Genomic DNA, 15,276 nt, shown 5'->3' with positions numbered 1-15,276 from the left:
CTACTGGACGCGGAGCCGCCGGGCGGCAACACCTCCCGGCAGCTGGCCGAGAGGATTGCGCCAGCCGGGGCGCGCTGCCTGATGGGGCTTGTAGTTCCCCGGAGCCGCCCTCGCGGACAGGGGGGGCAGAGGAAACTACCTCCCCCAGAATGCTCCCCTCGCGAGCGGGTGTAACGCGCCTCTTTGCTCGGGGGCGCGGGAGTGTGCGAGGCGGAGGAGGAACTGATGGTGGGTGGTCCGCGCCTCTCCCCTCCCCTCCCCGAAGCGACCTCCCCAGACAGGGTCTGTTATTTAATGAATTTAATATTTGTTTAATATTAGCAATTTAAGATTTATTTAGTATTTTCCTTAATGAAAAAGAAAAGGGCGGCTTTGCACGCGAAGTTATGTTTCCCGAACGCTGCAGGGCTCCAGAGGCAACGAGGCTCCAAGCGCCGCCGGAGCGAAGGGGAATGAGTTCGACAGAAACGCAGGGGAAGGAGATGCGGTCGGGCGCAGCCGCGAACTTTGCGGATCTCCAAGCAAGGATTCGGGGTTGCGAGCCTCTCACGTAGTCTTAGGCGTGGGCCGCACCGGAGACAGCGGCGGGCTGGTAGAACTAAGCCGCAAAAGCGCCGGCTACTGTTTAGCCTAGTAAAGCGCAGGCCCTGATGGTTAGCGGGTGGCTCAGTGTTTTTGCGGAATGTAGGCGGCTGGGTTCATTTGGCAAGGTTCAGTTCAGTTCAGTTAACCAGAGGTAGGTATATGGTGCAAACGCAGCTATTGGGCCATGGTTCGCTTTAATCATGAGTTGCTGACTAATGACGAAGAAGGAGGGCACCATGTGAGCTATCCCTAACGATAAAAGAACAGCGTTCGAGGGTCTACAACACACTCCTTCAGGCTCGGTGTTTTTCCGCTGAACTTGTCAACTTTCTCGTGGAAAATAACCAAACAGGCTAAATCAGTGTTTCTCAACCTTGGGAACGTTAAGATGTGTGGACTTCAAGTCGTAGAATTCCCCAGCCAGCTATGCTGGCTGGAGAATTTTGGCAGTTGAAGTCCATACATCTTAATGTTCCCAAGGTTGAGAAACAGTGGTCTAAATGATCAACTTAGGTACACATACAGTATCTTAGTGGGTCCATTTGTGCAAACACCATTCCAGGGTTAATTTACCCTAGTTACTAGTTTGACTCTGTTTTCTGGATTAAAATTGAACCATAAACTAACCATACCCACTGGATTTGACAGAAGAGGCTATGCTAAAATGTGGCAATCTAGTTTGTGGCTCAGTTGATGTGTGAATGCAGCTAGTGATTTATTGTAGCAAAAGCAAACAAAGAATTTTGCACCATCTTAAAAATAAACTCATTAGTGTTTGCAAAAAACAGTCTGTTTCGCTGGATGGGTGATGCATTATTCCAGCAAAGGAATGTTTTGATACATACACGTGGTAGAGGGCGAAAGGGGCAGTGCTCCAGGAAAATGTAGGCAAAAAAAAAAGGGTTAGACATTAAAACACCACAAGGCTTTCCACTGCTTATGTGAAATGCTGTGACTTAGTGTGTCAAACAAGGAAACAAAAGGGGGAAGTTGTTTTATGCTTCATAAATAATTATAAGCATGCTTCACATTGGAACCCAGATGGCACATTATGTTACACATGCTTCAACACAGCATGATATCCGAACCCATTATTTAAACTTTAATGCTGCTGTCTATTATTTAAATGCAGGGTGGTGAATTTTATTTATTTATTTAAAAAAATTGTGTGGCTGCCCATCTTAAACAACTCTGGGCGGCTCACAACAGCAGTAAAACCAGTAACCATAAAACAAACAGATTATCAAAAAAAAAACCCTGTGCTTTGATCATCCCCTTAGGATGCCCTGCAGCAAGCTCCAGTTACCTGCATTCCATTCCTTCTATTCCAATACTTTATTTATTGATTTAGAATTTATGACTGATTGCAAATGTCGTCACATAGCCTCCCGGGTAACTATCTCAAAGGATTATTAAAAATGAAATTACTAAACCATAACAATAAAATACAATAAATTAAAATATAAAATGGCTCTGTTAAAAAAAGGGGGGGGGGAGAAAACAAAACAAGACCATGCATAGTGTTCAAACAGGAAGACCTGTGGTTTCGTTGGCTTTCTTTTCTTTCTTTTTTTCCTGTTACGTGAATACAAAAGCCAGTCGTGTCGGCCAGCAGCTTAACGTGACTGAAAAAGACAAATGCTTTAAACTGCATCAACAAAAAGTGTACTTTCCAAATCACAGGCAGGAATTTTCTTATTTTGATGCTTTTTGGATCCCTGTGCTGGTGTAGAGACCCAGGGAGACGGCCTTGAAGCAAGTATTCAGAAACCATTTCGCAGCAAAGGGAGAAAAGCGTATCTTAAGTCCTGGGAAGGGCGGTAGTATTCAGAAGAGACTCAGGATGCTGCACCCTGATCCACTGGGGTATGAGGAGGAGGGGAGGAGGAGGAGCACAATCAGATTTGCAAGATTCTGTTATTATAGCTGGTCTCAATATGGTTCTAGTCTTGTGGAATTAGTTTCCTGATCTGGTCTACCTGGACAGCTGACCAGTGCATTGAGCTCTATGACCTAATGGCCTCTTCCGTTTCTGAAATTCTGTATTGCATGGGCAGCTAGAATATAGGCCAATGTTGTGGAAAGTGACAAGAAAGCTGTCACTGGTCAAGATTTGCTGTGATGCCTGGTGCAATACAGAAAAATATCCTGCTCATTGTTAATACTGTTGTTAAACCCCAGTGGGTCATGTGAAACAGAGGAAATAACCAAAGATAGCACGTGGTATCATACGCCTTTCAGGACATAGTACAAAGACATTTCTAACAAAACTGAGAAGCCTCAGGTCCAAAGTGCAACAGCGTGCCCCAACTGTGTAGTACAGTGTTTCTCAACCTTGGCAATTTTTAGCTGTGTGGACTTCAACTCCCAGAATTCCCCAGCCAGCATGCTGGTTGGGGAATTCTGGGAGTTGAAGTCCACACAGCTTAAGGTTGAGAAACACTGGTATAATCAGTGTTTGGTTTATGACTGACACTGACATAGTTCCCACAACACAATAAACCATCATGTGCATTGTTTGGCTTTGGCTTAACCTGATTTGTTAATCTGGTGGTTGTTGCTGCTTGTCAGCATGGGTTATGGATTGTGCAAAAGATGAACCCTGCCAATTATGCTTTGTCCAGGAAATCGTCTCTAAGCAAAAAAAAAAAATGAAAACAAAAATCCCTTGTGTGATGTGGGAACCAAGTCTTGTTTACACACAGCACTAAACCATAACGAAGTAAATCTTATTTTGGCTCAGCAGGATATATGGATCCAGCACTGTGATTTATAAACCACTGTTTACAACAGCATATGTTGTAATTCCAACCAACTCAGGATTATGCAGTAAACCATGTTTAGGCAAACCATAATACCATGGTTTTAATACCATGCATGAATCATTAAAGGTTTAGAGAGAGAGTAACATAATGAATAGCAACATAAGTGAGTAATGTAAAAGTGTATGAAGAAGACACATTAGTTCCAACTTCTATTGCTGAGATACAATACTGCTTTATGCACATACATGGCCTCTTTCATACACAAAATGTGTTATTCAAGATTGTCTTATACTTATTATTTACCTTCAAATGTTAAGTATGTAAAACTGGCCAGGATGGAGATAGGAATTAAAAGGTACAATTAGAAAGATATAATAGCAATGAAATTATGATGATACAATTATATCTGGCTTGTCTTAATATTTCACTTTAATATGTATTTTCATTTATGTTGTACAATATATTTCTGTTGGCTCAGTGGAATAATATGTTAAAAAATGTTAGTTGATCTGGAAACCAAATGTTGTTAATTAAGCTAAAAGCTCGGTAACATTTGCAAGTTTTCCATGTGTAACATTTGGTATTCTTTCAGAGTAAGAAATGTGCCGCAAAAGCTTGGGCTTTATTAAGTTGGGCTGCTTATTTCATTTTGCTGTATACATTTCTTCCACTGGAAAATACAGTTGTATATATTGCAGTATTTAGCGTGCTTAAACAATAGCCGAGGATAGCTTAATTCTCTTTTTTAAAATGTCAGGCTCACATATCTAATATCACAAACAGACCCAGTCAGGGTTTTTTTGTTTTTTAAATTCTGGAACCAAATCCTTTTCATGTTTGTACAATTTAGCTCAATGTTTTTGGCAACAGTCCCAGTTAGAACAAAGATAGTATTTCTATACATGGCACGCAAGGAAGATACTTGGATAGCATGCAACAACTTGCATCCACTTAGGCCCAAAAGAAGAGAAGCCGATATAGGAGATACATTTTCTCTCACACAAAGATTAACTATGTCAGTAATTGGCATTACCATTACTAGACCATTGTTTGATTATATGCCATCAAGTTGGAGTTGATTCTTAGCAACTACATAGGCAGATCTTCTCCATGATGATCTGTCCCCACTCTGGTCTTCCAACGGTGAACCCATTACCACTGTAACTGAGTCCATCCACTTTGCTGCTGGTTGTCCTCTCCAATTTCCACCTTTCCCAAGATTATAGACTTCTCAAGAGAACTAGATCTTTACATAGTATGTTCAAAATATGGTAATTTGAGCCTGGTTTATTTGTGCCTCGAGTGAGAACTCTGGGTTGATTTGTTCAATGATCCATTTCTTTGTTTTCTCAGCTATCCATGATATTATCTGGAGTCTTCTGCAACACCAACATTTGAAAGTGTCGATACCTTTTCTAACTTGCTTTTTCAAGTCCAATTTTCGCTTCTGTGAGGCGTCACAGGGAAAACCATTGCCTGCATGATTCTGATCTTCAAAGGTATAACATCTCAAAATCTTTTCCAAGGCCTTTATTGCTACCCTACCAAGTGCTTGTCTGCGGCATATTTCTTGACTGCTTTCTTTACTACTGATAATTGAGGCAGAAGCTACCACCACTTCAGTATCTTAATTGCCAATTCTAAGGCTGGTTGTTATACCTGTATTCATTAGTTTAGTTTTCTTTATATATAATCTTAGTTATCTTTTTTTCACTATACTCCTTGAGTTTCATAACTAGAGTTCAGAACTGAATTGCAAAATCCCCTGGGGCAAATGTCAGAATAGGTAGGAATTCACTAGATAAATTATACAATCCATATATTTTAGCCTTAAACTGTGTTCTCATATAGGGTATAGTATGGTTGGTTGCTCTGGCGTGGGCTGGTCCATGAAGTCACGAAGAGTCGGAAGTGACTAAACGAATAAACAACAAATGGTTGGTTAAACTGTTGTTTGTTGAGTAAACCACAATTGGCTAGGTTCACAAAACAGGCTAAAACAGAGCATTATATACAAAACACAATGTCTGGATTCATAGACAAAATCAAACAAACCACATCATGATTTAACATGAAGTAGAATCTCAAAATTAAGGAGTACAACTTCAATAATCTATTGAGCACCCCCACTGCTCATGTTGCTGATGGGAACTATAGTTCAACGTAGCTGCTAGATTAAAGACAGATGTAGCAAGTAATTTTATTATTGGACTGCATTAGAAACAGCTGTTAAAATGCTTAAGCCTTCTTAGTTTAAACATTTCTTTGTCGTTTCTGCAACACTGGTCCTTTTATTGAGAAAGCTAAATTTAAAAAGGATGAAAAGGCGGGCGGGTGTCAAATGCCAGTGTTGATCCAGAATATTTCAGCAACAGTGGGGACCTGTTGGAGGCATTCTAGTGCATGAGACAGAAAATTAAAATGACATTCTACTCACATAAATCCAGAATTTAAGCAATTATGATTCACTGGCCTTTAGTGTTGCTGAAATCTGTGTTAAATGACTACTAGCTTCCAAAGCTAGTTTTCAAGGACGCCACCTGCCATACATGGATAGACAGCATTGCAAGTAATGCTATGTAATATTATTAGCATGTCTGTGGGCTGGCTAAAAGAATATCCATTATGAAATCAATATATGGGTATTTATGAAAAGCAAAGGAGAAAAGTGAAATTAAAGGCTGTGATTTTGTTAAGCATAGATCATTGGTACTCTGGAACAGCAATAAACTAATAGATTGGTTGTCCCAAAAGATATGAATTGACGGATCTATTTAGAAAAAAAAATCCTAAAAGATGTGATTGATAGGATTTTTGTTTAATAAGTATGGGATTAATCATGGGAAAACTGCATCAGCATTATGAGAAATACATAATTGGGACTAAGAGGAAAGATGTATTTATTCTTGGCATATTCATTATAAACACTTCTGCCCCTATTTTTATTCCTTGTGGTTTGATAGCATCTTAATTCTGGATGGACTGGGAGTTCTTATTTGATAAACATGACTAATATTTTCAAATGCTATTATGATTTGTCCACATTTTTTACCTCTGCCCTAAAGTTTTTAGCAACCTGTGAATTTCCTTCATTTTTGCTGATTACAACATGCATTTTATAAAGCAGCTGGGAAGACAGTAATGTGTAAAAAGTCATTGTCCTTGAGTCACATTGTACTTGTTTTCACAGAGAAGAAATTGTAAGAGCAGACTCCTCTCCCTTAAGGACTTTGGAAAAACATTGAACTCTTGCAACAAACAGAGCATCTGGATAGATGAAGAGCTGTGGGGAGTGGTGTACAATAAAAGCAAGACTAAACTTGCTTTAATCTAATAGGCCTTTTTCCTTTGGAATGTTCTGCCTCATTTCAATGAAGCAGTTCAAATCTGTGAACATCCACCCACATCATTTGATGGGGTGAATTAATATGCTGGTTTAGGATGATAATAACAAACATGGGGCAAAATGATGGATGTGCTTATATGTGAAACATGTTCATATTTATAAATGTCTAAGTTATTGATACATTCATGAATTAAAATGCCTGCTGCAAGTTTTAGTTGTTGGTATCTTTTGTCCTGTGTTGGCTTCCTTGGGGATGTCCCCAAGATGTGGTCAAAGAAGTCGTGATGGCAGCCATGTTAGGGTAATTGAAGCTCCACCCACATGCAAGACACATAAAAAACAGCTGGAGCTTCCATTGCAGGTGCCATCCTGACTTTTTTTTTTAATCACACCCCTGCAATTCCATAGGCATTTCTTGGCCAACATTTTGTCTTAATGTTGGTGCTAATGTTTGAAGCCAAGTATAGTGTAGGACAGAGCAGGATCTCAACCCAGTTGACTTGGGGTATTTATAAGAGACTTGAAGTTAGCCAGCTGGTTAGTCTTGTAGGTGAAGTGGCCAGATGTACAAACATAAATTTAAAAATTCTAATATTTTTCTTTTATTAAAAAAGCGGTATTTGCACAATGTCTTTACTCCAGATCTAGCAAGAAGCAGGTTAAGACTATTGAAAGGAGCCAAAATTGAGTGTTGTGCTATGACCTCTCTCCCTTCTAGCTCCTTACTGGGTCACATGGATTTTGAGAAAATGCTTTGGCTTTTCCCATACCACTTTTAACTGGGTTTGTTACAAAGCTAGGGGCTGCATTGCACATTTTTAGCTTGGTTTTATGACTGACGTTTGCAGTGGCTTGTTTTCATGCAGCTTAGTGTGCCCTGCAAACCTGTTTGGTTTGGTTGGTTTATGATTCCTTGCACTGAGCCCAGAAGATGGATTCATTCCTTAATCAGGTGCAGCATGTTGTGTGAACACTCTGCCTTGGAGCATGGGGTTTGGGACATGGAGCTTTGCTGAAAAAAAGAGCTGCTCCATCTTTTAGGACAGCTGGCTCAGCCTCAGCAACTTGAAGATGGCTAGGGAATTCTGGGAATTGAAGTTCGCCCATCTTCAAGTTGTTGAGGCGGAGCAACACTGGTTTAGGACATAGGATTGGGTCATGTCTTTCTTCAACGACCTTAGAAACAAAAATGTGATGGGTTTTGTCTATGCTAACCCTAACTGGGCACCAGCCGCCCTGAGATACAGCGGAACGTGTTTATTTTTGATAAATTGAAAGAATTTATGGCGGTGTCTCCTTCCTTGAGGGGCAGCCCCGCTTTCTCTCCTGAAGAGATCCGCCTCCTCCTTCCCGCCTCCCCTTAATCGTTACTGGGACAACTGGCCAGCCCCGCCCCTCCTCGGCGTTCAGATCCCTTTAGCCAATCGCGACACTCAAGGAATTTTTTTTTTAAATCGGCCTTTTAAACCACGCCCCCGTCTTGCTCCCCGACGAGAGGGGCGCGGTTTGGCTTTCCCAACGGTTTCGGGTTTCTATTCCGCCTTTGAAAGCGACCCTGGGCGCCGGCGCCCGCGCCAGCTTTCCGAGGTGGCGTCATATACGCATGCGCGGCCCGCTCGTGGTCAAGGCGTTGGGAGGATGGGGCGGGAAAAAAAAGGGGTAAGGGAGGTCGCGCGCGCCTGCCAGCGAGCGAGCGGCCGTTCCTATTGGCTGCCGCGGGCACGAGGGCCCCGTCCCAGGAAGGTGGGCGGGGCAGGCGAGCTCGCGCGCGCTCCCTGGCCGCTCTTCGCCCGCAGTTGGCGCCGCCACGGAGCTGGGTAGTAGCATGTCTGCCGGCCGGGCCAAAAAAGTGAAGATGGCCACCAAGTCGTGCCCTGAGTGCGACCAGCAGGTGAGAGCCGCAGCCTGGCCCCGGCTCAAGGGGCTGGTTGCCATGGCAGAACCCTTCCCCGCGGCTTTGTCCATCCTCCAGCCCTAGCGGCGCACCTGACCCGTCCAGGTGTATTGCCCGCGTGGTCTGTCCCGGCGCTGTGGGGACGACGAGGATGCACGCTCCTTGACAGCACGGCGTAGGCGCTTACGGCTGGCGACCCCGCTCTGAATACCCTCCCCAAAGCCGGTTCTGTAGGGGGCACTTTCTGCCCTTTATCCAAATGCTGCTCCTCTTTCATTGGTAAATGGCTGACAGTTGCAAGGCTGGGAGGAAGAGCCGACGTTAAATCAGCTTTTTCCTCAGCCTGATGTTCCGCAGAAAGACGAGCACTTCATGTCCCGGGCTTGCTTATAGCTGGACCGCCTCTGGTGGGCGCTGGGTTGGAGAAGCTGTAAATCCGTTGTCCTGGTTCTTAAAGGCCTGCTCTGTAGTATTTTGCAGAACTGGGGGGGGGGGTTATTCTGAATCAAGGCCTCCATTATGTTCCCTGGAGGTGTGATCCGGAAAAGGTAACAGGCTGGAAATGCCTGGGCTGTATCAGTCTTCCTTGATGGGTAGAATGGGGACCTGCTAGTGCAACCCTTTGCACGTTGACTCAGAAATTGCCCACTGAATTCAACTAGATTTGCATACAGTGCAGGAATTAGAAAATTGCCACCTTAGTAGCTGACAGTACAGTTTTAGATCAGCTGAGGGTTTGTACTCTCAAATTCAGATAGTTTTGTTTTTGAAATGTGGTTATTACCATGCTTCTTGTAAATAATATGTCGCCCCCCCAATGTTTTGTGGTATTATTGATTAGCTTAGATCTGCTACCATCCCTTGGATAAAAACATGTCAGTTTTCCAGTTATCAGCCTACTGTTAATGCATTGAGCTGGGAGAAAACCCTTTTGTTTGTACTGCTTTATGCAGATAAGCAATCTTCTGGTTTCCCAGTTAGATCTGTTTAACTCAAAGCTTACATGTATATTTTTAATCCCTGATCTATGAAAAACAAGCATTTGTTGAGAAACAATGCAGAAAACATAATTATTTTGAGGAAATGAGAGTGTTGGATAGTTATAATAAATCGTCCCTTATCCTTTTGTTTTAGTATAAGTAAATATTTGATGAGAGCCAGTTTGGTGTAGTGGTTAAGGCATCAGGCTGGAACTGGGAGACCATGGGCACAAAGCCAGCTGGGTAACCTTGAGCCAGTAACTCCCTCTCAGCGCTAGGAAGGAGGCAATGGCAAACCACCTCTGAAAATCTTGGTAAGAAAACTGCAGAGACTTGTCCGGGCAGTCTCCAGGAGTCAACACTGACTTGAAGGCATTAAAAAAATATTTTTTCTCTCTTTGAAAGCCTTTTTTTCTCCATCTACGTAGAATCATGTAGTCACTTAAATTATTTTGGTCACTTAAAATTATGTTTATAAAACTTGGGAAGGCACTGTGTGGCAGACCTAGTAGAATTTGACAATTTATCTTTGTTTATTTAAAAATGTAATACAACTTCAGCTGGATAGTGTGATTTGGATGGGAACTTGCATGCATCTATATTCTGTATCTGTGTTTCCTGTTGGCATCTGGTTGGCTGCTGTGCGAACAGAGTACTTCAGTAAACAGGCCTTTTGGTGTGATCCAGCAGAGCTATTTTCAAAGATATTTTGCAACTGTTCTTTCCTTCCTTCCTTAATGGGCTTTCTGTGGTAAGAGAAAAAAGATGGATGAAGCCATGTATAGTTGTACATAGCAGTTGATATAATATTTGGGCTTCCAAAAAATTCTGAGAACAAGGCTGTGCAAGAGTGTAATAGAAGCTTCCTTTGAAGCATCTTAGGTCTATTCATGTTAATGGTACAGTCTGATTGCAGCATTTCTTTTCTAAAAGTCAGTGGCTGCCAGCAATTTTCAGTGCAATCTCTTTGCTTGATACAAGTGGCCTTGAATAGGTTGAATTCAAATTGTCTAGTTTCAGTGGTTTGTGCCTTTCTCTGGCTGAGTTGGATTGTGTTGTTTTTTTTAAGTCCGTGAGGTATTTGCTGAGCCATCTTAAGCACTTTCAGCTCCAGACTTCATCTAACAAGTAAGTTTATATTGTGTATACATGTATCTACAGTGGCAGAATTTCCAGCAAGCCTGACGTTTTGTTGGAAATTCTGGGAATTATTGTCCCTTGGCCTCACTGCCTTGCAAGTCTGGGAACTGTAGTTGTGAAATACTTAAAGGAAATCAGGTTGAGACTAATCTAAAGCAAGAAATCTACCTCTACCTTTGAATGCTTATATATTTAAGTAAGGAAAGCCTAACCTTGTCCAGTAGTGTGTACTCATGTGTTTTCAACATTTTACAAAGATACTGCACAAAATAACAGCAACCATATTGCAAACTCATTTGCTGTGGCAAATGTGAAGGTTCCTTGTGCTTCAGGCATAACTTATCTGGCATAACTTCCCAGTGTTATACACTTCCTTTCCTACTGTATAACAAATTATTCAGAAATTTCAGCTTTGAGTGATTATGTGGTATTTTATGGTCCCTAAAGTCTCCTTTTGCTTATCCCTATGAGAGGCTTTGCAGTTTAATTTATTTTACAAGGCTCTTGCATCAAAAATGTTTATTTCTCATTCTGATTATATTTGAGCTGGAAACCTGGTCCAGTCATGCACACTGCAGTGGCTCCCCATGAGGAAAGGAATTTGGAGTTTTCTAGCTGAAAAAAAGAAAAGAAGTTGGTGTGTAGGGGTATATAAAATTACTCCTTGGGAGGGAGGAAGTGGGAAGGGAGGAACTTTTCTTTCTCTGTCATAACGCTAGCATGTGAGGAAATCCAATAAAGCTGAGTGGTCGGGAGACTCTGGCTAAATAAAGAGATGTATTTCACTCAGGGCATGGCTGTGGCATTTACTTCCGCAAGAAGCAGTGATGGGTGCCAATGGCAGCTTTAATAGGGAATTAGAGTAAAGCTAAATGGTTACAACTTACTAGTCTGAATGACTATTACCTCTGCCTTCAACTTCATGTCTGCCCACCTCCAGGCTCCAGCAGTGATGATAAATAGCAGTGAAAATATCATTTTTCCTGTAAGATCTCCCAGTAGCAGGCTGGAAAAAATTAAAAATTATATATACATATTTTAAAATGTACATATATTTGTGTATTTTAAAACTGCTTCTGCTTTTTACATTCTTGCCAGCTTGCTGCTTAATTATTCTATGGTTGTAATTTTAAAATGGTTTGTAGATGCTGTGTTTTGTTAATGGCCTAATGAAAGACTAGAAGCAGGACTAGGGAAGCTAAAGGATGCCTTAAGATGAGGTGAAGATGATTGCTGTAATGTGCAATTTTCATTCTATGTGCAGTTTCATTTCTGCTTTGGAGTCATCATTGACTAAGACTGAAGCTGTTTTTATGACTAAGTCCTTTTAGCAATTAATGTTACCCTGTGATGTGTAGCACATTCAATTCCTTAAGTTGTTTCCCTTTAAAAAATATCCTTATCTCTTTTTTTCCCCTGGGTATAACATACACATTTACTTAGTATTATTATTGGCATCTTTCAAAACACACACAAAAAAGGTCATATCAGTCTGTTTTTTAAAAAAATCCCCAAACCACAGTTGAGTAATACTTTATTAGAACCATTCAGGGTGTCAAAAATGTTTTGGGGGTTTCCAGAAGCTGAATGTTAAGCAAAGTGAGGGCGGGAGAGAAACAGACAAAATAATCCAGGCTTTTATGTTAAGTAAAAAAATAAAAGTCTACATCAGGCAAGGATTTAAGGTGGAGTCAATAAAGAGAAGATTGCTGTCCTAGATGTGCAGTGCTCTCTTCTAAGTGGTATCCAGGTTTCAAGTGACACCTAAAGATAACTTGGTCTAATTAAGCTGATAAGCCAAAATCAAACCACATTAAGCCTTAGTAACATGGTGAATCCAGCCAAAGAGTTCTGAAAAATTGGTAGCTTACTCATTATCAAAATGGGTGACACATTTTACTTGGACTTAATTACAGTATTACATATTCTTAGTTCTGTGATTCTTAGTGATAAAAATACATTACCCTGTTAGCTTTCTTTTATTTTTTTTCACATTTCTTTAAGCATTGTCACACTAAGTGCAATTCAGAGTATCAAAGTACTGCAACACCTGAATTTTCAAGGTCCATCTTTACACAAGTTATTGATAAAGGCTAGATGGACCTTCTGGTTAATTTGTCACTTAATTCTTCCAGCAATGGCAAAATTTACTTTGTACCTTGAAATCAGGGGGACTTATCTTCCTTTCATCAAAGAATAACAGCCAAGGCCACTGGAATTTTAGGAGGAAGAAAGATGTCCTTCCTGATCAGCATAAAGTGTGAGGTTTCAGACCTGATGTGAAGTTGCTGTGCTTACACTTATACTAATTTTCAGGGTTGTGATACAGAACAAGATTATTATTCCCACCAAATTCAGAGAGCCTCGTTTCCGAGAAAGCATAATTTGTACTGTGCTCATAAGATATTTACATTTTTTGCTTTGCATATGAGTTTTTGTGACATGCCCTCTTTTGTGTTTTTAGTGTGCAGGCCTTTTCCAAAGTTGACACATTAAACTGGGCATGAAATAGTGTTTCCAAGCTAAACAAATTTACCTAGTTTGGGGGTCTTGGATGATGACCAAAGAAAGCAAAATTAGAGAGCTTTCGTTGTGGTCTAAATGTGTCATGGAGGAGTTTTGTTTTATTTAACCATTCCCCAAAGGCCTCATTTCAGTGTTTTATAAGCTAATTCTTCTGAGCAGCTCATGCTGTTTTGCTCCAGTGTTCTGAAAGCCTCAGAGGAGCTATTTATAGCTCCTGTGATGAAAACCTTTGGGGTGTTTTTTAATTTGTGAAAAGTCCTATAATTGTTTCCTTCTGAAATATCAGATCATAAAGCTACTCTACTACTTGGGGAATTGGAATCAAAATAAGTCTCCCAAATCATAGTAATTTTTAGGAAGACCTGGGAGATATTATTCAGTGTAAGATAAAAATAAGTATATGAGAATTCTTTGTACCTCAGAAATATTAATATGAGGTTCTTGGGATTGTAGTGAACCCTGCCTTCAAAAACAGAAGCTGCTGTTACACTGTTTCTATAGTTAATGTCATTGATGTCTTATTCAATGACATTAAATATGATTGTTCTTTAGCAAGGGAGACTGGAAATGTAAAAAGCGGACTAGGAGGACTTATTCTCTACTCAGTAAACTGAAACATACCAGCCCTCTTTAGTACTTAAAAATACTCACCTCCAAGGTGAAGCCTCTCAATTCCTATAACATAAAGAATTCCATTACCAGTACACTGCTGTTAATTCAAAATGTAGAGGTTTGAACAGAACTAATACCAAATGGCGTTGACATAAAGTGGCCATTGTGTGGGAGAGGCAGAAATCTCTGTGTTTGGATTCATACGCTAAAATTGTGGGTTTGTAATTTTTTTTAGAAAAAACCCTTCCTCCTGTTCATATAAGCTAAATTGTAATTGATTCCAGAACCATTAACATCAAACCTGCAAATTAAAAGATAAAATAAACAGAAAGAATATCAAAGCATCTTGGAACAGAGCAAGTCAATGAAACCTTGGAATGCAACTGAAGAGGCAGCTGAAGGTTGATGTATTCATGGAAATGGCAGCTTCAGTTGTTGACCAAGGACCAGTAACGCGATTGGAAAAGCGAGGTTTTGAATGCAAGCCTGCATCTGCCCAGAAACACTGGAACTGCTTACACTGAATTGTAGCTCTGTTCTCCATTGGAAGCTGCGTCTGAAAATTTGTCTGTGGTGCGTGATGGGGAAATTTATTCTGTTCTGCTCTTTAATATCTGACAGTGAACTTTTTCAAGGGGAAAACACAGTAATAAATGTTATGACTCAGTTTGGATTTAAAATTGCACACAAGTATTGTGACATCAATTGCCTTTCTACTAATTTTTGCTTAGAAGAAATTATTTTTTAAAAAATTAATGGAAATGCCTTTCTTGGGACTAGTTCTTCTGGAGTATCAATCCAGTTAATCATCCTTAGTTGCATAGTGAATGACTTCCTTTGTTAATAACAAATTCTGGCAAAAAAAATGCATGCTGTACTTGAACAGTAATAATCTCCCATTCAAAGGCAGATCCTCATCAATGTATGGATTGTTATAAGAGCTCCACCTCTGGCAATAGTTGTAATACTGTGTGATGCACCCAGAGGGAGGGTTTTAAAAGGAATGTTGAGTAGCATTTCTTCTTCCCATCAAAACTTGTTTGCGTTGGGTCTAACTCCAACCTTTCATGTTGTGTTCATTTTCCTAAAATGAATTAATAACCCATTGAAGTTGAAACAGTAAAAAACATGGCAAATAACCCAGTAGGTTTGTAAAGCACTCTTTATTTAAGACATGTAATTAGTATCCAGTCCACTGCGGTTGCTGGAGAGTGTGTTCATCTACAATGATGTGAATTGCATGCAAAAGTAATCTTGTTATTATGCAGCTGATTTACTGTCAAGAAGATAACTATGTTGTAAATCAGCATGGTGTCAGCAGATGATTTACAGTGTGCTGTCAAGTTTGTCCATTCAGAAGTAAATTTGTTAGAATTCAATTCGGTACGTCTTTAGATTAAAATGCAAAACAAAACTTCTCCATAAAAC

General features: G+C 40.5%; 1 protein-coding gene across 2 annotated transcripts in view; it reads left to right on the top strand.

Annotated features, from left to right (window-relative positions):
• The first annotated feature begins 8,478 nt into the window (after positions 1-8,478).
• The window catches only part of C11H16orf87 (chromosome 11 C16orf87 homolog), a 399,243-nt gene continuing 392,445 nt past the window's right edge, over positions 8,479-15,276 (top strand). For both annotated transcript variants that reach the window (XR_010068618.1, XM_063312998.1), the window contains exon 1: positions 8,479-8,587. Coding sequence is in view for 1 of the 2 variants with exons in the window: in XM_063312998.1 (XP_063169068.1) it covers positions 8,522-8,587 (66 nt within the window). In the remaining variant the exon portion in view is untranslated. The remainder of the gene's footprint in view (positions 8,588-15,276) is intronic.

Source organism: Candoia aspera, chromosome 11 (assembly GCF_035149785.1).
Source record: "Candoia aspera isolate rCanAsp1 chromosome 11, rCanAsp1.hap2, whole genome shotgun sequence".
In the NCBI taxonomy this organism is placed as follows: Eukaryota; Metazoa; Chordata; class Lepidosauria; order Squamata; family Boidae; genus Candoia; species Candoia aspera.
Note: the sequence above shows the minus strand (reverse complement) of the source record. Positions and strands in the feature narration are given on the sequence as shown.